Genomic DNA, 24,142 nt, shown 5'->3' with positions numbered 1-24,142 from the left:
AGTTTTATTTCATATTCATTTTATAGTACAAGGACGACCTCTAGCCGTCAGAAGAATACATTGACTAGTGAATCAGTGGCAGGGCTGTTCCATTTAGGAATTATCTCTCTGTCATGTGACAGCTGACAACACATACTTGACCCCGTGTCCCTGTAAAGATACACTATCTGTAACTTCTGCTGTGTTTTAAAGGATTAGTGTGACTCACTTAACAATGACTCACATTGTTTTAGTAAAAGATTGGACTGACTCTTTAAACAGGATGAGATCACTGAAAAGTGTAAACCAATGAGATATCAGCCAAGTAACTAGAATGGCACTCATCAGAGTGTGTATTGGTACTCGAAAAGGCCCCCCCCCCCAGCATGTTCAGTCACATGCATGTAAAATGTCATGGAACTGCCTCTTTTTTAAATTGAGAGTCTCGCCTTCCGGCTCAGCTCCTTCTTCACTATGACAGTCTGGTAGAGCATCCGTAAAACATCATACGCCACCCCAATCCGTCTATCGATCTCACGCTCCAACTTGCCCCCACTCATGAGCAAGATCCTGAGATACTTAAACTCCTCCACTTGGGATATTAAAAACTCTTCCCTGACACTGACTGGACAATCCACCCTTTTCCGTCAGAGGACCATGGTCTCAGATTTGGAGGTGCTGATTCTCATCCCAGTCACTTCATACTCGTCCTCAAACCTAATCAGTGCACATTATAGGTCACTGCCTGATGAAGCCAACAGAATGACATCATCTGCAAAAAGCAAAGATCCAAGTCTTAGGTCACCAAACTGGACACCTTCAGGTCCTGACTGCACCTTGAAATCTCGTCTATGACCCTCATGAACAGGACTGGTGACAAGGGGCAGCCCTGGCAGAGTCCACCAACCACCGGAAACAGGTCTGATGTAATGCAGAGAATGAGGACACAGCTCCAACTTTGGCCATATAGAGACCAGGTCACACAGTGCAGTGGCTCTGGTACCTAAGGAGATGTACAAAGCTCCTTTGTACTCTGGTACAAAGTAGCTGGTCATTGACTTTGGGAAGTCCAGACCAAGTCCACGACCAGTTCTGATTGAGGGAGTTGAGGTGGAGCCTGTTGCTTTCTACAGGTACCTCGGGCTGTGGCTAGACATCACACTGGACTGGACAACCCACACCAACCACCTGTACAGGAAGGGACAAAGCAGGCTGTGCTTTCTGAGTTGCGGTCATTTAACATCTGCAGGAAACTCCTGTGGATGTTCTACCAGTCCATAGTAGCCAGTGTCCTCTTTTACACCATGGTGTACTGGGGGGCAGCACACCCAAGAAGGACACATCCAGGCTGGATGAACTAATCAGGCAGGCTGGCTCTATGGTTGGCGGCATGAAGCTGGACTCTCTGGTGACGGTGGCAGAGAAGAGAACATTGGACAAACTGCTGGACATTATGGGTGATGCCAGTCACCTTCTGCACACCATCATCAGCAACCAGAGGAGCCTCTTCAGCCATAGACTGCTCCTTCCCAAGTACAGGACCAACAGACCGAAAAACTCCTTTGTCCCTCAGGCCATCAGACTGTACAACTCCTCACTCGGGGGGAGGAGGAGTAACATGTGACCAGAGGACCTATCTTTGTGGCTGGGACGGAGGTAGGATTCGAACACTGGACTGCTCGAACTGAAGACCAAAACTCTACCAGGTCAGCCAAAGGGGAATTCCCCACTAGTCAAGCTAGCAGGAACATCTTTTCAATCCGGACTTCACCTTGCTACAAACAGGAAGACAGAGGATGGGAAGGAGAGGCGCAGTAAACCAGCAGTGATCAGTATGTCTGGTATTTATATTGTGTATTTATATTTATATTATTTGAAATTGTTTTTCTTCTTAACTTTCACTTTTGATGCTCTGTGTGCTTCTTACCCTGTGTGCTGCTATACAGTGCAGCTGGAACCTCACTTTTCTTCCCAAGGGATCGATAAAGTTCTATCTAATCTAATCTAAATCATGTCAGTTCAAAAGACTTTGTTTTTTTCCAGTGTTGTTGATCAGCAGACCCAGCAGGCTTTGCAAATGAAAGCAACACACAAACAAGCTTCTCTCAAAATGCATGCAACTCCAGTTACACCGTACACTTGCTACTAATTTTCTACATGCACGTGATGACACAATTATTCTATGCAACAATCCCAGATACAAACAGGAGATGGCAGTGTTCAGCATTGATTAAATGATTTTAATCAATTAGACACATGCAGGTCTCATTCTCTTCTTATGAAAACACACCAGTTTGGTGTTTCATGTAATTATACACAAATTAACAAATGGTTACAAATACTATATTCCATTTCTGCTAATAAACACCCCCTAAATCTTACACACTGTAGCTTTAATTTAGATTAAAATAGCAACACCATCCCAACCTTATCAGACTGGTCAGACTGGCCTGCGCGCCCACAGTGCGCGCTCATGACAAACAGAGAGAGAACTGTTTATGAGCTGTCCTCGTCCTCGCGTCATTACTCACTCACTCTGACCACATTGGCGGCTGCTGTGAGAAGATTGACAACCTTTTGTAAAGTTCACACAGAGTCGGTTTTCTTTTCCCTCCCTAAGACAACATTCGTCTGCAGCAAAAGTCACAATGGTGAGTTAGACGCACAAACTGTAAGTTGATTTTTGGTTGAAAACTCTGTGATATCAGGTCTTTAAGACTTCTCATCCACTTTTAAACCAGCTAAAATGGGGATGAGTCATAGATTAGTCATAGATAGTCCAAACTATACCTTTTTGGAATTGTTATGATCAGACAAATAATATGGTATAATTTTCAACCTGATTGGAGCATTTTTAAATTTTGACCCCTGTGTAATTATTTATTGACCCCTGTAGATCATTAGAGGTCAGCTCCAGGATGGCTCCATATCTGAAAATAACCATTAGTTCATTTAGAATATGTGTTTTGCTATGCTGCCCTATTAAGGTGTGTCCAGATCACTGTCATATGAAAACATTTAGGGATTATTTTCAAATCATCAATCATTGTGATAAAGCGCATGCCCAGGGATAAAACAGATCAAATCTAGGCTTCCCTCTCTCATGTGCCCAATCCTCAATATTGTTCATGATGAAGTTCGATAGCTGGTTAAGTAAAATGCAAAACTTGCATGATGCACAATTTCTCCAATCACAGGCGTGAAAGCTGATGTCATCTTCAGGATTGTCATGTGTGTCTTGGTGGCTTTCCTCACTAATCAGTCACCTTCTTGCACATTCACTCAGTTTTTGGGAACTGCCACCTCTGGATTTGCCACGCAGTACCATACTGTTGGTATTTCTTAATGACAGAGGTAAATAAAGTCCAAAACATAATCTGTGTCTTGGAAATGTTCATGTATACTTCCCCGGACTTGTCTGAAGAAAACTGGCTATAAAGGTGATCACTTACTTATATCCACACTGTCACTTTGGCTTTTAGATTTTTATCTCTTTTAATTCATGGTATAGAGATACTTTTCACTGTGAGTTAAAGGACATCATTTTGGAAATTTTAATATTTAAAACCCCTGAATTTTTTTTCATGTCATAAAAAGGGGATGTATAATTTTACCTAAAATGGTTGCAAATGAAGCTCAGTTGTTGACAGACTGTGTTGTGATGAGAACACACTATACACACACACACACACACACACACACACACACACATATATATATATATATATATATATATATATATATATATATATATATATATATATATATATATATATATATATATATATATATATATATATATATATATATATATATATATCCGCGGGGGAGCTCGGTGTAGAGCCACTGCTCCTTCACGTTGAAAGGAGCCAGCTGAGGTGGTTCTGGCATCTGGTAAGGATGCCCCCTGGGCACCTCCCGAGGGAGGTGTTCCAGGCACGTCCATCTGGAAGGAGAACCCGGGGAAGACCCAGGGCTAGATGGAGAGATTATATCTCCACACTGGCCTGGGAATGCCTCGGGATCCCCCAGTCAGAGGTGGTCAATGGTGCCCGGGAAAGGGAAGTCTGGGGTCCCCTGCTAGAACTGTTGGCCCCGCGACCCGATCCAGGATAAGAGGTTGAAGATGAGTGATGATGAGCATATGTGTGTGTGTGTGAAAGAATTCTTTATTTACAAATTATAATATGACAGTTTAATTTACATTTATGTGTATGTGTACACATACAGTGCACAGCGCCTCACTTGTTCCACATTTTATGTTCCAGGCTGATTCCAAAATGGAGTAAGTTCATTTTTCCCTCAAAGTTCTACACAGTAAAATCACCAGTGTTAAATTCACACTGGTCAGAGTAGAACCATTTGTACGCTGACAGTGTGAATTTAACACTGTCAGTGTTAAATTCACACTAACATCACATTCACATTAACATCACTTTGAGCAGATGAGATGAGTTCATCAGTGAAATCACCTGCTGGAGTCAGTAGCTGCAAAGAAAACCTGCACGTCTCGGCCCCTTCTGGAATACTTTGGACACCACTGATCTAAAGTAATGGAGAGTGTGGTAGAGAGGCGAAGAAGACAGTGCAGGCAGGGTGGAGAAAGGTGGCAGGAGTGATATATAACCAAAGAATATCTGCAAGAGTGAAATGGAAAGTCTGCGAGACAGTCTTGAGACCAGCTTTGTTGTACGGTTTAAAGACGTGGCACTAACAAAAAGACAGGAGGCAGACCTGGAGGTGTTGTGGTTTTCTTTGAAAATGACGAGAATGGACAGAATTCGTAATGAACCTATCACGGGGAAAGCTCAGGTAGGAGAGTTTGGAAACAAAGTCAGAGAGGAGAGATTGAGATGGTTTGGACATGTGCAGAGGAGGGACTCAGGGTATATAGGGAGAAGGATGCTGAGGATTGAGACACCAGGCGGGAGTAGAAGAGGGAGGCCAAAGAGGAGGTCTGCTATAATTTACACATTGTACATGTTGAAAAATCCCACTCTTGAACATCCTGGTTAAAACGGTCTAAATTTGAGCGTTCATTCAATGTCTACAAACAGACGGTGGAAAGAAAAGGTTCACTTTTTGAACCATTTTTGACCATCTTTTCAATGGAGGCATAGACATTTTTTTAACATCTTTTCAGTGGAAAAATGGTCAGTGGGCTGAAGAATTTCCTGCTGCAAACTTTTATTTCTTTTTATTTGCAGGTTGACACAGTGACTGACTGTGGCTCCCCGTGGCTGGGCCCCTGTGCCAGGAATAGAATTTTCTGTCACTGTGACTGGCCGTAAATCTAATAAGCTTATTTTGGCTTGGCCTAAGTGAACAGGTGCTGAAAGTTTGTTTATGTTTGTTTATGTTGGAAAAGAAAAAACATGAAAATATAGCACTCTACAAAAGTACATGTAGTGTAGGATGCTTTGAATTCATTAGTATGTGTGTGTGTGTGTGTGTGTGTGTGTGTGTGTGTGTGTGTGTGTGTGTGTGTGTGTGTGTGTGTGTGTGTGTGTGTGTGTGTGTGTGTGTGTGTGTGTGTATTAGGGGTGGAACGATACACTAGCTTCACAATACAAAACACATTATGACCATTACACCTATCATGATTCAATACATATCACGATACAACATCATTGTTACCACATTCTAAAAAAGTAACTACTGTTTCAGCGAGAAAAATTGATGTACCAATTTGCATAGATTTTTTTTGTTGTTGTCATTTCAACTTTCAGCTGAGTTGAAAGTTGAAGACTTTTCTAGTTATGTTGAAATAACTTTAATTAACATGAAATCATTTACAAAAAAATCTGTGCAAATTGTTACATCACTTTTTTTCATTAAGACAGCGGTTCATTTTTTAAAAGAATGCATTAATTACATAGACACCAGTAATATCGAATGAATGCTTTAATTTTAAAGAAACAGGGAATGCCATCTGGACCAACTGCCTTTCCATTCTTCATCCTCTTCATAGCTACCCTTACAGTATTTCATCCTTACTAATATCTGGCTCTTCCTCATTTACTCTCTCCACATCATCCAGCATTTTCTATCTCTCGTTGTCTTTATTCATCAACTCCTCAAAATATTTCCTCCACCTTCTCAACAGACTCTCCTCACTTGTCAGCACTTTACCATCTGTATCCTTTATCACCCTAATCTACTGCAGATCCTTTCTAGCTCTGTCCCTTTGTCTGGCCATTCGATATAAGTCATTACGGCCTTCTTCCCTTCCTCTTCAAGTTCATGTACAGCTCGCCATATGCCTTTGCCTTACCTTTTGCCACTTCTCTTTTTGCCTTACGCTGCATCTCCATGTACTCCTGTCTACTTTCTTCATCTCTCTGACTATCCCAATTCTTTTTCGCCAACCTTTTTTCTTTCCACCACCAAGTCTCCTTGTCTTCCTTCCACTGCTCGCTGTCCTTCACACTCAGTACCTTCCTAGCTGTCTCCCTCACCATATTTGCAGTACTTTTCCAATTGTCCAAAATTGCTTCTCTTCCATCCAGTGGCTGTCTCACCTGTTCACTAAATTTCACACAATAGTCTTCTTCCTTCAGCTTCCCCCATCTGATCCTTTGTTGAGCTCTCACTCTCTTCTTCCTTACCTCTAATGTCATCCTACAAACCACTATCCTATGCTGTCTAGCTACACTCTCTCCTGCCACCACCTTACAGTTTCCAGTTTATTTTAGCTTGCATCTCCTACAAAGAATGTAGTCCACCTGTGTGAAACCTTCCTCCACTCTTATATGTCACCCTGCAATCCTCCCTTTTCCTAAAGTAGGTATTCACCACAGCTATTTTCATCCTTTTTGCCAAATCAACTACAATCTGCCCTTTCACAGTCCTGTCCTTGATACCATAGCTACCCATTATTTCCTCATCACGTTTGCTCCCTTCACCAACATGCCCACTGAAGTTTACTCCTGTCACCATTCTTTTTTGTTTGGGCACACTCTCCACGACCTCATCTAAATCACTCCAGAAATCTTCTTTCTCCTTCGTCTTACAGCCTTACATGTGGGGCGTATGTACTGATGATATTCATCATCACCCCTTCAATTTCCAACTTCACACTCCTCATCCTGTCATACACTTGTTTAACCTCCAATACACTCTTAACATACTGTTCCTTTAAAATAACCCCAGCATCATTCTCTTCTTATCCATACAACTTGAAACAACAACTTGAAACCACTGTCTATGCTCCAGCTCTTACTTCTCTTCCACTTTGTCTCTTGCACACACAATATGTCTACCTTTCTCCTCTCCATCATATCAATCAACTCTCTCTCTTTACCAGTCGTACTGCCAACATTCAAAGTCCCGACTCTCCTTCCACCCTTCTAGTTTTCTTCTTCTCCTGCTGTCTGTGGATACATTCTCCTTCTCTTCTTCTTCTTCATGCAGCAGTAGCCCAGTTTCTGCCGGCATCCTTGTTGGGCAATGTCACTGGTCTTTGTTAACCTGGGCCTTGACCGATCTGGTATGGAAATTCGATTTGTACTCTGCATCTTTTATTTTGGCTTGTTACATGTCAGATGTCCTTCCTGACACAACCCTACTCATTTATATACTCAACAAAAATATAAACGCAACACTTTTGGTTTTGCTCCCATTTTGTATGAGATGAACTCAAAGATCTAAAACTTTTTCCACATATACAATATTACCATTTCTCTCAAATATTGTTCACAAACCAGTCTGAATCTGTGATAGTGAGCACTTCTCCTTTGTTGAGATAATCCATCCCACCTCACAGGTGTGCCATATCAAGATGCTGATTAGACACCATGATTAGTGCACAGGTGTGCCTTAGACTGCCCACAATAAAAGGCCACTCTGAACGGTGCAGTTTTATCACACAGCACAATGCCACAGATGTCGCAAGATTTGAGGGAGCGTGCAATTGGCATGCTGACAGCAGGAATGTCAACCAGAACTGTTGCTCGTGTATTGAATGTTCCTTTCTCTACCATAAGCCGTCTCCAAAGGCGTTTCAGAGAATTTGGCAGTACATCCAACCAGCCTCACAACCGCAGACCACGTGTAACTACACCAGCCCAGGACCTCCACATCCAGCATGTTCACCTCCAAGATCATCTGAGACCATCCACTCGGACAGCTACTGGAACAATCGGTTTGCATAACCAAAGAATTTCTGCACAAACTGTCAGAAACTGTCTCAGGGAAGCTCATCTGCATGCTCGTCGTCCTCATCGGGGTCTCGACCTGACTCCAGTTCGTCGTTGTAACCGATTTGAGTGGGCAAATGCTCACATTTGCTGCCGTTTGGCACGTTGGAGAGGTGTTCTCTTCACGGATGATGCGAAGGAGATGTGTTGCACTGCATGAGGCAAATGGTGGTCACACCAGATACTGACTGGTATCCCCCCCAATAAAACAAAACTGCACCTTTCAGAGTGGCCTTTTATTGTGGGCAGTCTAAGGCACACCTGTGCACTAATCATGGTGTCTAATCAGCATCTTGATATGGCACACCTGTGAGGTGGGATGGATTATCTCAGCAAAGGAGAAGTGCTCAATATCACAGATTTAGACTGGTTTGTGCACAGTATTTGAGGGAAATGGTGATATTGTGTATGTGGAAAAAGTTTTAGATCGTTGAGTTAATCTCATACAAAATGGGAGCAAAACCAAAAGTGTTGCGTTTATATTTTTGTTGAGTATATGTTGTGGTGACAGTGGTAAGGAAAAACCTTTCGGCATTTTTGGATTCCAGGAAGAAACCTCAAGCAGACTCGAGTCAGTAGGGGGTAACTATCTGCTTTGGATATGCTCATGAAAACAAAACAGTTAAATAAAATAACTGACTGCATTCATCCAGTTCGACACCACATGGTGGCGGAGACTGCTGTGGTGTTTTACAGAAGTGGCAATACACCTGATTTACTAGACTTTTTTTTTTAACTACTTTAAAGAACAGATCATGTTGCTGCTCAAAGAGTAATTCCTGTTTGGAATGATAGTAATATGGTGTTAGGTGTGTCTCATTCAGACATGAATCTGTCACCAAGTCAAGAAAAAGCTTGTGTTGCTGACGGGCAGGAATGACGTGTTTTTCCCTCTTCAGGTCTGAACAGATATGGCTGTAACACTGGTGTGCTGTATTTGCAGTTGAAGTTAGAACGTGGGTTGGGCTAGTCTCCTTGTAACATTTCAGATGTTGATTCTCTTCAGTGAGCCAAAAGTCAATAAGGCACTCCTTATTCTTCATAAATGTTACCTGAATGTTTACATGTCCTTTTTGAGATTATTCGTGGCAAAGGTCATTGTAGAAGCTGTTGGACATAGGAATATGTTTCATCTGACACACAGTGTTTGCCTTCTGTTTAAACTGTCTCGTATGAACACAGTCTGTTAGCGGTACTGTCAATGCTGACATTCGTACAGTTGTGTGTATTTACCCACCTTTATCAAGTAGTCACCACCTACTGAATTTAACCCTTTAAACCACACATTGTTCCAGCACCTACTTTCAGATACAAAAGCAATAAAGAACAACACCAGTGTGCATGTGCACTTTAAGGTCCATATTGGATTTGGACAGTAACAGAGTTTTTGTAATTGTGCTTCTGTACACAACTGTGAAGGAGTTGAAATGAAACAATTAATGTGTGCTTGTGTGCTGCCAAAAATCTAATGTACCCTTGAGCTTTTACATGTTTGAATTTTGGAATGATGTCAAATTAATACAGTTAAAAGTTGCACTGTGTGCAGTGTGTCCAGTCAGAACCATAGATGCCAAGAATTTTGTCAGTTGTCTGGGTTTCTTGGTGGCTTTCCTCACTTGTCTCCTTCTTGCACAGTTAGTTTTTGAGAATGGCCTTTTCCCAATGGCTTAGTACCATATTCTTTGTATTGCTTAATAATTAATGTAAATTGCTTTCGAGGCATATTCAGTACTTGGAAAAAATGTTCATGTATCTATCCTCTAACTTGCCAAAAGAAAACTGGCTGTAAAAGTGGTAAATTAGTTATGTTATACTTAACAGTATCCATTCTTATGCATGCCATTGTTTAGGCTTTTATATTTTTATTTCATTTATCTCAACTCAATTCAGTTAATTTAATTTATTTAATTTATATAGCGCCAAATCACAACAAAGTTGCTTCAAGGTGCTTCACACAAGTAAGGTCATAACCTTACCAGCCCCAAGAGTACCAACCTTACCAACCTCAGTCAAATTACCTTCATTTTCAAAGTATTCACAGTTTTAACTTGTACATTTGAGCGTTTGAGCGGCGTGAATGGTCTGAAACATGTCGAGCAACTGTCAGCATCGGCACGAATCCCGAGCACACAAATCTCAGTTGATTTGCCAAATCAATATGTGCAATGTCATGTTGTAGAGATTAATTCTCACTGTGAGTTTAAATGTTATCATTTTATAAATTTTAAAGTTAAAAGCCTGAAAGTTGTTGTTGTTGTTATTATTATTGTTATTATTAGATGAAAATTCAGTAAGGTATGTCTTCTATAATCAAGGTTGAGTAGGATTACTTTGAAATGTAATCCAAAAGTAATCAGATTACAAGTAATCCAAATGTATGTACATACATACATGTAATCCACATGTATTCTTTCAAAGTAATCCTACCCAACCTTGTCTATAATACATTCCAATTCTAAGGTAGAACTATACTAGTGTATATTAAGGTATATCTAAAGATCTAAAAAAGAAGAAGAAGAGTAGAATAGAAGAGTATAGTAGAGATGTCATTGTAAAATTCAAATGTATAAAAGATCAAGAGTACACAAACATTTTGGCAACACAGTATACACAGTCCCGACATTTTGAGTAAATGTGCATCTATACGGTGGTTCAGATTATTGGTATGATATTGGCTAAAATTGCTGAATTAGGTATTAGGGAAAAAACACCACCAACAAAACAAAATCTGTGTCCTGTGGGAGAGGAAAAGAGAGGAGTGGTGGACAGAAACTCTTTTCCATTTAAAGGAATAGACACAGAAATTAGTTGTTTTTAGAGACCTAAAAAGGAAGTGTGGTTTGTTTTATTTATTTATTATTTACCTCATTGTTACCTCCGCCAAGGAGGTTATGTTTTCGGTTGAGTTTGTTTGTTTGTTTGTTTGTCTGTTTGTCTGTTTGTCAGCAGGATAGCTCAAAAAGTTTTGATGACATTTTGTGGAATGGTTGGAAATGACAAGAAGAACAAGTGATTAAATTTTAGTGGTGATCCAGATCATGATCCGGATCCAGGAATTTTTTTAAAGGATTCTTCACCATTGCGGGACAGGGGGAATTTTGACATTCTAGTTTCTAACTCCACAAAAACAAGGCAGAAAGGCTTGAAAAAAATAGGGTGTAACATAGTCAAATGTTCTATCAAACAACAAAGTTTGGTGATGATCAGATCCGGATTCCGGATCTGGTGATCCAGAATATGCAAAAATATAGGGAAAATAGAAAATGTGTCAGTGTGAGGTGACAAATGAAGCTATAGATGCACAACTAACACCAAATTGTAGCTGCATCTGTACTGATTCAGTAAGGTGTCATCAGATTTGATGTAGCTTCAAATGTTATGGAGCTAGATCCAGAAGAAAACCACCATTACCGAAAAATTGTTTTTATACAATAACTTTTGAACTAATAATAAAGACATAAAAGTGATTCCAAGTTCTAGTGGTATGTTTTCATGGTCAAGGATGTCAAATATAAAGGAAAGACAAGTGTATGTATCATAGTTTTGGATGTAACACTGAATTGTTGAATAGATCACTGTGCCAAGGAGGGAATCTCTTTAGGGTCAGTGACCCTATGGCCTTGTGTAGCGCAACACTTAAAAAATAGTTGTATTTCAGAATTTACTGTTATTTATTTAGAGAAGTGTTTCATAAATGTTAAAAAATTAATATATTTGCAGTTCAGTTGAATAATAAATTGAATTTTGTCTCTTATTTGTTTTTGTCTATAAGCACATGCAATATCAATATCACTGCTCAGATGACAGTAGCTTCTGGGAAAGGTGCAAGTTGCAATAAACTGTGATGCCAAACGCTAAGGATACATGCTATCCAGTCACAGCAGATGAAACTTTTTTTACTAGCAAAAAACATTGTTAGACTTTTTTAGGTTCAGTGATTCCACGGCGTGTAGATGTTATGGCAGCAGCTTGCCCCTTTTCCTCTCATGTTTAGACACAATTTGAAGGAGGTAATTATGTTAACTGGAGCAGATTCAGCATTCTGTACATTCACATTTTCTACGATTGCTGCAATTAAAGATTTAATATAATATATGACATCTGTCTCATAGCATGGTTTAAGAGAGAACATCCATTTCCACTGGTGTTTATTAAGGAGTGTGTTTTTTTGCCTGTGCCTTTGACATACTTTTCAGTAAACATATGAAGGAGATGAGTTGAAACGTAAACCCTGTCTCCTATTTTGAGGATTGTCACTCAGTGTGTTTGGCGGTTTAGGTGTCGGGTTCATATGAAGGACTTGCCTTAAAATAGTTGCTGCCTAACCCTGACCAGCATAGACAGGTTGGAGTCTGTCTGCTTCTGCTGTGAATAAAAAAAAAATTATCAGGCAAACTATAGGTGTGGAACAGCTGACTGGTTTTAAAGTAGTTGATATTTCAAAATCCTCAGTGAGATTTAAAATAATGCAGATCAGTGACCTCAACAGTCGCCAACACACACACACACACACACACACACACACACACACACACACACACACACACACACACACACACACACACACACACACACACACACACACACACACACACACACACACACACACACACACACACACACTACCCTTCATCCCTTAGGGCTCTGTTTGACTATATACAAACCCAATTCCAGTGAAGTTGGGACGTTGTGTAAAATGTAAATAACAGCAGAATACAATGATTTGCAAATCCTCTTCAACCTATATTCAATTGAATACACCACAAAAACAAGATATTCAATGTTCAAACTGATAAACTTCATTGTTTTTGTGCAAATATTTGCTCATGAAATGGATGCCTGCAACATGTTTCAAAAAAGCTGGGACAGTGGTATGTTTACCACTGTGTTACATCACCTTTCCTTCTAACAACACTCAGTAAGCGTTTGGGAACTGAGGACACTAATTGTTGAAGCTTTGTAGGTGGAATTCTTTCCCATTCTTGCTTGATGTACGACTTCAGTTGTTCAACAGTCCGGGGTCTCCGTTGACATATTTTGTGCTTCATAATGTGCCACATTTTCAGTGGGTGACAGGTCTGGACTGCAGGCAGGCCAGTCTCGTACCCGTACTCTTTTACTACGAAGCTACGCTTTTGTAACACGTGCAGAATGTGGCTTGGCATTGTCTTGCTGAAATAAGCAGGGACGTCCCTGAAAAAGATATTGCTTGGATGGCAGCATGTGTTGCTCCAAAACCTGGATGTACCTTTCAGCATTGATGGTGCCATCACAGATGTGTAAGTTGCCCATGTCATGGGCACTAACACACCCCCATACCATCACAGATGCTGACTTTTGAACTTTGCGCTGGTAACAATCTGGATGGTCTTTTTCCTCTTTTGTCTGGAGGACACGATGTCCATGATTTCCAAAAACAATTTTGCATCTGTCCATTTCAAATGAGCTAGGGCCCAGAGAAGGTGGTGGCGTTAACTTGCACTTGTAGATGTAGCAACGAACTGTGTTAACTGACAATGGTTTTCTGAAGTGTTCCTGAGCCCATGTGGTAAGAGCCTTTACACAATGATGTCGATTTTAAATGCAGTGCCACCTGAGGGATCGAATGTCACGGGCATTCATTGTTGGTTTTCGGCCTTGCCGCTTACGTGTAGAAAGTTCTCCAGATTCTCTGAATCTTCTGATACAGGGATCATATTATGGACTGTAGATGATGGAATCCCTAATTTCCTTGCAATTGAACACTCAGAAACATTGTTCTTAAACTGTTGGGCTATTTTTTCACACAGTTGTTCTCAAAGTGGTGATCCTCACCCCATCTTTGCTTGTGAACAGCTGAGCCTTTTGGGGATGCTCCTTTTATACCCAATCATGACACTCACCTCTTTCCAATTAGGTCTTCTTTGATCATTCATCAACTTTCCCAGTCTTTTGTTGCCCCTGTCCCAACTTTTTTGAAATGTGTTGCAGGCATCCATTTCACAATGAGCACATATTTGCACAAAAACAAAAAAGTTTATCAGTTTGAACATTAAATATCTTGTCTTTGTGATGTATTCAGTTGAATATAGGTTAAAGAGGATTTACAAATCATTGTATTCTGTTTTTATTTACATTTTACACAATGTCCCAACTTCATTGGAATTGGGGTTGGAGAGGGGGGCTGTGGGAAAATAAATAAATAAATAATGGTAAAATTTACTTTGTTGCAATCTAGTTATTATGATGTACCTTGATTTCTGTGGTATATCACAAAATTACAGCTAAATTTAGTCTTAGTAAAGTATACATTTTTGGGGGGGTTAACTATTCTCAGTGTGCTATTGTAACCAGATGATGGAAGAAGGACGTGTACAAGGTTTGAAATTCATGCTGCATTCGATGGAAACTGAGAGCTTTTTTCAACTCAGAAAAATGCACATACAGCCTCCTTGCTCACTCATTTCAGCAAGACATGTAAAACATTACAATCTTACCTAATGTTAAGAAAATCCAAGATCAGCAACTCCAAATCCGAGGCCATGGTTCTCGACCGGAAAAAGGTGCTTTGCCCTTTTCGGGTCGGTGGAGTGTCCTTGCCTCAAGAGGAGGAGTTTAAGTATCTTGGGGTCTTGTTCACGAGTGAGGGACGGATGGAGCGTGAGATCGATAGACAGTTCGGTGCAGCATCTGCAGTGATGCGGTCGCTGTATCAGACCGTCATGGTGAAGAGAGAGCTGAGTAAGGGGGCAAAGCTCTCGATTTACCGATTGATCTACGTTCCGATCCTCACCTGTGGTCATGAGATTTGGCTCATGACCGAAAGAACAAGATCGCGAGTACAAGCGGCCGCAATGAGTTTCCTCCACAGGGTGGCTGGGCGCTCCCTTAGCGATAGGGTGAGGAGCTCGGTCACTCGGGAGGAACTCGGAGTCTAGCCGCTGCTTCTCCACATCGAAAGAAGTCAGTTGAGGTGGCTCGGGCATCTTTTCCGGATGCCCCCTGGACGCCTCGCTGGAGAGGTGTTCCGGGCACGTCCCATTGGGAGGAGGCCCTGGGGAAGACCCAGGACACGCTGGAGGGACTATATCTCTCTGCTGGCTTGGGAACGCCTTGGGGTTCCCCCGGAGGAGCTGGGGGAGGTGTGTGTGGATCGGGAGGTCTGGGCGGCTTTGCTTGAGCTGCTGCCCCCGCGACCCGACTCCGGATAAAGCGGAAGAAAATGGATGGATGGATGGATAAAATAACATTTTGTATATTTATGTGTGTGTGTGTGTGTGTGTGTGCACACATGACCTCACCAAAAACAACATGGATGTTCTTGGCTTTTATGTTACATGAACCTAAGTCTAACGTCTTTGATATAAATCAAGTTTTATAGGTGAACACATTCAAATCATGTAGTTTTAATATAACATGCAACAACTTAAAATCTAACTTGCTCAGTGAAGATATAAAAAATTATGGAAAGTATTTCCACCCAAGTAAAATGCATTAACGTAGTCAGAAACAATTCTGCTGAGTGACCTAAATATAAACTTCTTGGGTCAACATGATGAATTTGCGTTACTGTTACTTAATTACCATAGTTCAGGCCAACTCGATTTGGAAGAGCAACAAGTTGAAATACATATAATAAGTGAAACAACATTGACCCGTTTAATATGGCTCAAGTAAGCAATGATAATTCAGATTTTTTTTTCTTTGAAAGGTTTTATTTCAAAATGTTGTGTTCTGCTGTGGGTTTGTGCTTCATTTGAAGTAATCCATTGCAAAGTCACATCAAATCCAGTGACAGCTGCAGCAAGTCTTCTTACTGCAAGAACAACTTTTATCTGATGGTTTGATGCCACCTAGTGGCAGAGTTGTCAAATAGCACTAATTTATGTATGTTTGTTTATTTAACCAGGTTAGTCCCATTGAGATCGAGATCTCTTTTGCAAGGGAGACCTGGACAGTTATAAAGTTTCCAATTCACATAACCTGCATGTCTTTTTAAATGTGGGAGGAAACCGGAGCACCCGGAGGAAACCCATGCAAACACGGGGAGAACATGCAAACTCCACACAGAAAGGCTGCAGGTGGGAATCGATCCCATGACCTTCATGCTGTGAGGCAACAGCGCTCTTTCACCAGAGGAAACTCTGGTGAAGGCCCACAGCTGTCCTGATGTGCAAATCGGTCATCCAACCTGGGTATAGGGGCGAAAGACTAATGTTACAGAATAATGATGTTCTAAATGCTGTTTTTTACAGATACATGATGCAGTCCTTTCTGGTGTTTCCTTTTCATTGCCCTACTCACCTTTACTCTGATAAACCGCATGCCCTGCATGTCATTATTCACTTTTAGATCAATCTTTCTAGCGTTGAATGCATCTCCATCCATGTAGGCCAGGCTGGTGTCCAGATGGGGAACACCTGCTGGGAGCTCTATTGTCTGGAGCACGGTATCCAGCCGGACGGCCAGATGCTCAGCCAAAAGCCCTCAGGAAGAAACGATGATTCTTTCACTACTTTCTTCAGTGAGACTGGGGCTGGGAAGTATGTTCCCAGAGCAGTATTTGTTGACCTGGAACCTACTGTCATTGGTTAGTAGTACCACAGAATACATTGTGTTGTACTTAAAAAAGGTAGCAGTAATCATGCTTTTGTTGGCCAGCTCATACACACAAAAACTGTCAGTTCTGGGGCTCACTAAATGTCCAATAGCTCATAAGCAACATGCTGTGTGCACAATGTGATTACCTTCACATGTTCAAATCTCAGGTTGGACATCAATCAGTGTCCAAATAGAGATTTGAACTTGTGAAGGTAATCACCTGTGACCTCAACACATTTTAAATAAGGACACCTTCCCCCTGTGTATCCAGCTCCCTTCCACCACTGACATGATCCATTCAGTTGTCATGACACACAGCAATATAAAGTGGGGAGAAGACAATTTATATTCGAGGTAAATACAATTGGCTGTGGAATCCAGAGTGGCTAAAGCAGCAGCCGCACATGGATGAGTTTTGCACTTTTACTACTTGGCACTCCTCAGCTGATTTCCCAAGCAGCTTTCACCTGTCAGCATTTGGCGTCAGTTTCTCCTGAGGAAGCACACCACTTAGCAAAAGTCAGGAAAAGTTCTTTACTTTTTCCTCGGTGGTCTCTCACTCACTCAGGCTTAGGATACTCCAGGTCATACCCGACGCGATTTGATGTAAATCTGGGAAAACCTGGTAGACACTCCATCCTCAACTCTTGATATCTCGGGGTAATTCCACTGTGCCATTTGGAGCGGAGCCCGAGGTGGCTGGCAAAGCCAGGGGTCTGGCCAAATTCCTGAAAATTTTGAACAAGATTCAAAACTGGCACAAGTTTTACTGAGCTTTTCTGATGTGTGGTGATCTATACCAAGCAGTATGCCAACCTTCCCCCGGAACACACATGAGCTGAGGCGCTGCCCTGTAAAACTTAGCGCTGAAGTTGGCCATGTGTGAGAGTGATTCAAATGGGAGTTCTCAGCCAACAACTCTGATACAGTAAAAAACAAAGTACATGTAGTCCTCAACACTGAGAAAAGTTAACACCAGCATGTGATGTTTCTGTGTAGGCTCTCAGTTGTCCAGGTGGTTTCCATAGTAGAGAAGCTTGAATCTTCGACTGGACTGGGTTGCTTGATGCGAGGACGTTTCGCTTCAAATCGCAGAAGCTTCCTTCTGCGATTTCTTGCTCTGGTAGTCCAGAGCAAGAATTTTAGCTGAGGAAATTTCTGCGATTTTAAGCGAAACGTCCTCGCATCAAGCAACCCAGTCCAGTCGAAGATTCAAGCTTCTCTACTACCAGCACGTGACCTCAACACATTTTCGATAAGGACACATTCCCTCTCTGTATCCAGCACTCTTCCACCAAAACAATAATCACGATTTTTGAAGTGGTTGACTGCTGGTTAAAAGACCAACAAGGCACTGGCGTCTCATAACATTTCACCATTTAGTGCCTTAACACCTGAGCAGCTGACTCCTGTCATCACATAAACATTCAACCATAAATATTCAAGATTCTACCTACTACTTCTAATCGAGTCTTAAAGACTTGCCAATGCCTACATAACCTGACACAGGAAGTTTCCTTCCCTTTGTGAAATGCTGCATGTATACATAATGAGTGTATATTTCCAGTAAATACTGTGTAATACTCTCCATCGCTCACTGTGTTCAAACACCCTTATATACTGGCTTTCTGATCTCAGCACTTTTTCTTACCCTTTTCCTTTTTGCCTTTCTTTAATCTACCAGATGAGGTGCGCACAGGAACGTACCGCCAACTCTTTCACCCTGAGCAGCTCATCTCAGGAAAGGAAGATGCAGCCAACAACTATGCTCGTGGACACTACACCATCGGCAAAGAGATCATTGACTCTGTCCTCGACAGGATCCGCAAACTGGTATGGCCCAATATTGTTAGCAACAAAAGGGTTTAATTCACAATTGATTTTCTGGTATAATCGTGGTAAATTGATTCCTGGTTCCCTGATTTGGTCAAATAACTGTAGTTCTCCCTGTACACTGTCCGTAGAACAGCAAACCCACAGTTGTAGACTTGGCCACCAGGTGTTAACCTGCAAGCTTTCACCAAGGCCAAGCTCTAGTTTCACTAATATGAGCAAGGTGACTCTATCCTTATAGGAGTCCATCATAAAGGGTCTTTTTGAATTGCCCTTTGTCTGTCTCCTCACCTGTGACCAATTTGCCATATTGGTGGCCCTACCAGGAGCTAATGTTCCAGACAACACACACAAACCCCTGCACCACGATGAGGTGGAGATCCTCCATATCCGGGTTTACACTCATGTACATGGTGAGAAGCTTAACTATCTAGGAGGAACTCAGAGGAGAGCCACTGCTTCTTTGCATTGAAAGGAGCCAACTGAGGTGGTTTGTGTATCTGGTAAGGTTGCTCCCAGTGGTTTCTCTAGGGAGGTCATCCAGACATGTCCAACTGGAAGGAGGCCCTGGGGAAGACCCAGAACATGCTAGAGAGATTATATTTCCCAGCTGGCTTGGGATTGCCCAGTAGGGCTTGGCTGAGGATAGGGAAGTGTGGGAGGGGCTGCTTGTTCTACCATGTGACCCAGACCCACTATAGCAGCATAAAATAAGTGAATGGAATATGATGGCAATGATCATTTCCAACTACCAATACCACATTATCTTGGCCAGTACTTAAGTCCCATAGTCATTCCTGAGCTATGGGGATATGCTAGTTGGACTAGCACGTACTCTATGCCCATGGTGGGATCAGGTATGATGAACAGTTTCTTTGAGTGCTGCCTTACACCCCAATCTCCACTTTTTTTATTGCTGGGTGAGCAGGATGCAAATTGAGGTCTATGTTGCAGCTGGGACTTGCAACATTATTTAATTTTATAAAATTTTGCCCAACAGAAGCATAAATTATTCTCAGTAGTTTGTTATATATTGTAAAACATTACTTTTGCCTTTATTATTAGGTAGTAGCCATGCTGACTGGCTGGTCTATCCCAATCATGACAACAGACACGCATTAGATCAGCTAGCAAATGTGGTAACAATTTCATACAGTTTTCTGCCAAATATAAGTCACAGACTATTAGAACATGTTGTAAACTCTTTGAGCATTTTATTTTTGCAATGCTTTGCTAATTTGCACTATTTTTTTGAGTCATTATGATTACTTGTGTATTGGCAGGCTGATCAGTGCACTGGCCTACAAGGCTTTCTGGTCTTCCATTCCTTTGGAGGAGGTACTGGCTCTGGTTTCACGTCCTTGCTGATGGAGAGACTCTCTGTTGACTTTGGCAAAAAGTCCAAGCTGGAATTTGCCATCTATCCAGCCCCCCAGGTGTCTACAGCTGTAGTGGAGCCATATAACGCCATCCTGACCACCCACACCACTTTGGAGCACTCCGACTGTGCCTTCATGGTGGACAATGAGGCCATCTATGATATCTGTCGCAGAAACCTTGATATTGAACGGCCATCTTACACAAACCTCAACCGTCTCATCAGCCAGATTGTCTCCTCGATCACTGCCTCTCTTCGCTTTGATGGAGCCCTGAATGTTGACCTCACAGAGTTTCAAACCAATTTGGTGCCCTACCCCCGGATCCACTTTCCTCTGGCCACATACGCTCCGGTCATCTCTGCTGAGAAAGCCTACCATGAGCAGCTGTCTGTGGCTGAGATCACAAATGCCTGCTTTGAGCCAGCCAATCAGATGGTGAAGTGTGATCCTCGTCATGGTAAATACATGGCCTGCTGCCTGTTGTACCGTGGAGACGTGGTGCCCAAAGATGTCAATGTGGCCATTGCTGCCATCAAGACCAAGCGCTCCATCCAGTTTGTGGACTGGTGTCCCACAGGATTCAAGGTGGGCATCAACTACCAGCCTCCTACTGTGGTTCCTGGAGGAGACCTGGCCAAGGTTCAGAGGGCGGTGTGCATGCTGAGCAACACCACAGCCATTGCTGAGGCCTGGGCCCGTCTCGACCACAAGTTTGACCTCATGTATGCCAAGAGGGCCTTTGTCCACTGGTATGTTGGGGAGGGCATGGAAGAGGGAGAGTTCTCAGAGGCCAGAGAAGATATGGCTGCCCTAGAGAAGGATTATGAAGAGGTGGGGATTGACTCTTTTGAAGAAGATGAGGAAGGAGAAGAATATTAGACAGGCTGAGGAAGCTGATTGAAGTCTGAAGGCATTTTACTGCTGTGTCATTGAAATTCTTCATGTTTGACAAAGATTTCAGTTCATAATTATCCATTTTTGCCTGGAATGCTAATTGTCACTACAATACTAATTGCCCACTTAATAATAATAATTTTTAATAATTTGTCAAGATGAATCATTTGAACAAACCAAATGTTTGTAACTTTGCATTTTGTGTTGTTGCTCAGTAAAAGTTAAACCAAACTATGATATGTGTATTTTGGTTGTTTTTGTAAGGTCCAGTCAAATCCAATTTATGAAGCCACTCTCTCTATCTCCCCTTGTGGAAAGGGGGGGGGGGGTCCACTTTCCAGAGATGGTCACATGCAGTAATTTAGATACTAGATTACAATAGATAACATTAGATTCAATATTTTATTATCATTGCACATGATTCAGGTACTTGGGTACAAATGCAGTTCAGCATCAAATCAGAACTGCAAAAAGTATAACTGAAGATGATGTACAAGAACACAGAGTAATAAATGATGGAATGAAATATAATAAACTCTGGAATAGAAAAATAAATTTTAAAACAGAATAATGAATATGATATATACATGAAAACTAAAAATGTGCAATATGATTGAAATATGTAGAGTATGGACTATAGCTTGTGTGATCTACCAAACCCTACAGACAAGAAGTGAGAGATGAATTATTTCAGTGTCAGTGTATCCAGTTTTATATGAGATAAACAGGGATGACTTGCTTGACATGACAGACAAATTTTAAGCTGTGCCATCATAACAAGTCAGTCAGAACTGTCAGAAACACTGTCGCATCTGGCAGTTAAATCCATTCGGTCGTTGCTATTGATAAGGTACCGTACGCAAACCGCAAATTTCTATAAGCACACACCCATTGTTATTTAAACTGCCCAACATCACAGTTCATTCACAACCCTAACTCTAAATCTTTCCTAAGCCCAAACCCTAACCCCGCGTTTTCACCTTGAAATTTGTCGGCTGCCTCCTCTACAGCTTCGACACCATGAGGTCCCCCTTTGATAATGTAAGATCTCCTAAATACCATTATGAAAAATGAAAATGGTGCCATACCTTTAGACACTTGGAATAAATTATTTCCAGTCTCATTAAGAATGCAAAATTACCACTTTTGCCATCATCGTTTGCGGTTTGTCACTGCACTTAACAGTAGCTCTGCTACAATAAACTCGAAGCTTGTTTTTTAAGTGTCGACATGCGAATGCAACACAAGCGCTCTGCTTTTGTGTATTCCTGATCCTGTCAGATCTGTCTAAGCAGTGTACATCCTGAGCAGTACGTGGACGGGAGACCTGTTCGGAAGACCAGGTGCTCTAGGTTTCTCTAGGTAAAACATCCACCTTAAAACATGTGCTAAATCCCAATGTAGATTTGTCTTGACCCTGAACAAACAGGGGCTAACAAAAGAGAACAGCAACAACTTGTGAATGCAACACTTAAAAAGTAGTTTTCTAGTAGTATTTCATTGCTGTTGTAAGCGTCTGGTGTATTACAAATGGAAGTCAAAGGTCTATCTACACTCCAATCCTGCAGGTGGCGACATTACAGCCTAACGTTGGACATCAACCGAAGCAAAGGCGGTTGCTTGGTGACAGCAAAGACGCTTTAACTCTCCCGGAAATGCTTGGCCCTGTCGCGAGATAGTAATGGCGCTAAGCTTCGGTTCTTTGCTTTATTTTAGCACATTGTGCCTTAATCTTTGTAAGTTTTCTGCAAAGATTGAAGCAGTAAACGCTGACAGTGTGTTCGGTGCCAGTCACACAGCTACCGCGCCCATCGCTGCTGCGAGGGATCTACGGTGAGATCCTTTGCTAGGTAGTTCGCTGTTAGCAAAGCTAACAGTCTTTTCGTGTGCATGTGGACATTAGATATCCTGAAATTAGTGCAGCAGCTAAAAGCATATTTAGAGCAAAATCGTGCAAATGGTGATACAAGCACCAAAGTTGGCACAAATACTCCTTAGACATTACTCTTGAACAAACCGACTGGCCACTTGAATTTCAATAGACGGCCAGGTAGGGGTCAATTGAAGAATTACACAGGGGTCAAAATTGAAAATGCTCAAATCATATTGAAAGCTATACCACATTAGTTGTCTGATCGTAAAGATTCCAAAAGGTATAGTTTGGACTATCTATGACTGAATGTTATGGAGTTATGGGGTAAAAACAGCAAAAATGGTGACAAAGGTCAGTGTCAGTTTGTACAGGGGTCAAAAGTTAAAGCTGCTCCAATTTTGGTAAAACATGATGCAAATTATTAGTTGGGTTAACAGGGTTTTAAAAAGGAATAATTTGGACCATGTATCATGCTTAGTTATCATGTTATGGGGTAACATATGTCACATGTCAGAGAATCCAGTGGACGTTGACATTGTTTGATCTTTATTTTGGAGACAAAACATTCAACACAATCAAAACTATTCCATTTATTAATCCTATTAGCTCAACCAATAATTTGCACTGACTTTTTTACAAAATTGGAGGAACTTTAAATTTTGACCACTGTACAAACTGAAACGACCTTTGTCACCATTTTTGCTGTTTTTACCCATAACTCCTGATCATTCAGTCATAGATAGTCAAACTACACCTTTTTGGAATCTATATGATAAGACAAATAAAGGGGGTAGTTTTCAAAATGATTTGAGCATTTTTAATTTTGACCCCTGTGTAATTCTTCAATTGACCCCTACCTGGCCGCCAAGTGAAAATTCAAGTGGCCAGTCGGTTTCTTCAAAGAGTAATATCTAAGGAGTTATTTGTGCCAACTTTGGTGCTTGTATCACCATTTGCACGATTGTTTCAGTTATCTGCTGCACTAAATAAATAAACGCACAGACAGAAGCTGCCTTAATGCGATTGCAACAGTGATTGGATACTAATTTTCCCTCTGCATGCCACGAAAATGATGGTTAAAGTAAACAGTCAAGATGTTGTTGCAGTGCACTTGTAGACTTCAATTCAAAGGATTGCTTAATCTTCCAATTTCAGAGGCTATAAGGATTATTGTAAATTGAAATATTCCATCCACTTGTTCGCCTTCAGAATCTTAAACATGGAAGTTTCAGCCTGTAGAACCAGTGTTGTGTGCCAGGTAGCAGTTGTCTAAATGTGGTTTTTGATGCCCCCTCCCTTCCATATCAATGAAATACTAAATTAGAGATTTCCAAATATTATTACCTCCACCAAGGAGGTTATGTTTTCAGTCGCTGTCCGTTTGTTTGTTGGTTGGTGTTTGGCAG

The 24,142-nt window shown here is 41.5% G+C and overlaps 1 protein-coding gene and 1 long non-coding RNA gene across 2 annotated transcripts; one reads left to right on the top strand and one right to left on the bottom strand.

Annotated features, from left to right (window-relative positions):
* Positions 1-2,501: 2,501 nt before the first annotated feature.
* On the bottom strand, positions 2,502-22,311 carry LOC117524421. The gene is made up of 3 exons (XR_004564769.1): positions 22,301-22,311; positions 5,165-5,172; positions 2,502-2,583 (listed from the first exon to the last, which is right to left on the bottom strand). It is a non-coding gene; the product is annotated as an uncharacterized LOC117524421 (long non-coding RNA).
* LOC117524420 (tubulin alpha chain-like) lies at positions 2,507-20,907 on the top strand. The gene is made up of 4 exons (XM_034186191.1): positions 2,507-2,630; positions 16,523-16,746; positions 18,442-18,590; positions 19,874-20,907. Exons 2-4 carry the CDS (start codon positions 16,566-16,568, stop codon positions 20,846-20,848), a joined length of 1,305 nt encoding a protein of 434 aa, XP_034042082.1. The 5' UTR covers positions 2,507-2,630; positions 16,523-16,565; the 3' UTR covers positions 20,849-20,907.
* Positions 22,312-24,142: the final 1,831 nt, after the last annotated feature.

This window comes from Thalassophryne amazonica, chromosome 14 (genome assembly GCF_902500255.1).
Source record: "Thalassophryne amazonica chromosome 14, fThaAma1.1, whole genome shotgun sequence".
In the NCBI taxonomy this organism is placed as follows: Eukaryota; Metazoa; Chordata; class Actinopteri; order Batrachoidiformes; family Batrachoididae; genus Thalassophryne; species Thalassophryne amazonica.
The sequence above is the reverse complement of the archived record's forward strand: the minus strand, read 5'-3'. Positions and strand labels throughout refer to the sequence as shown.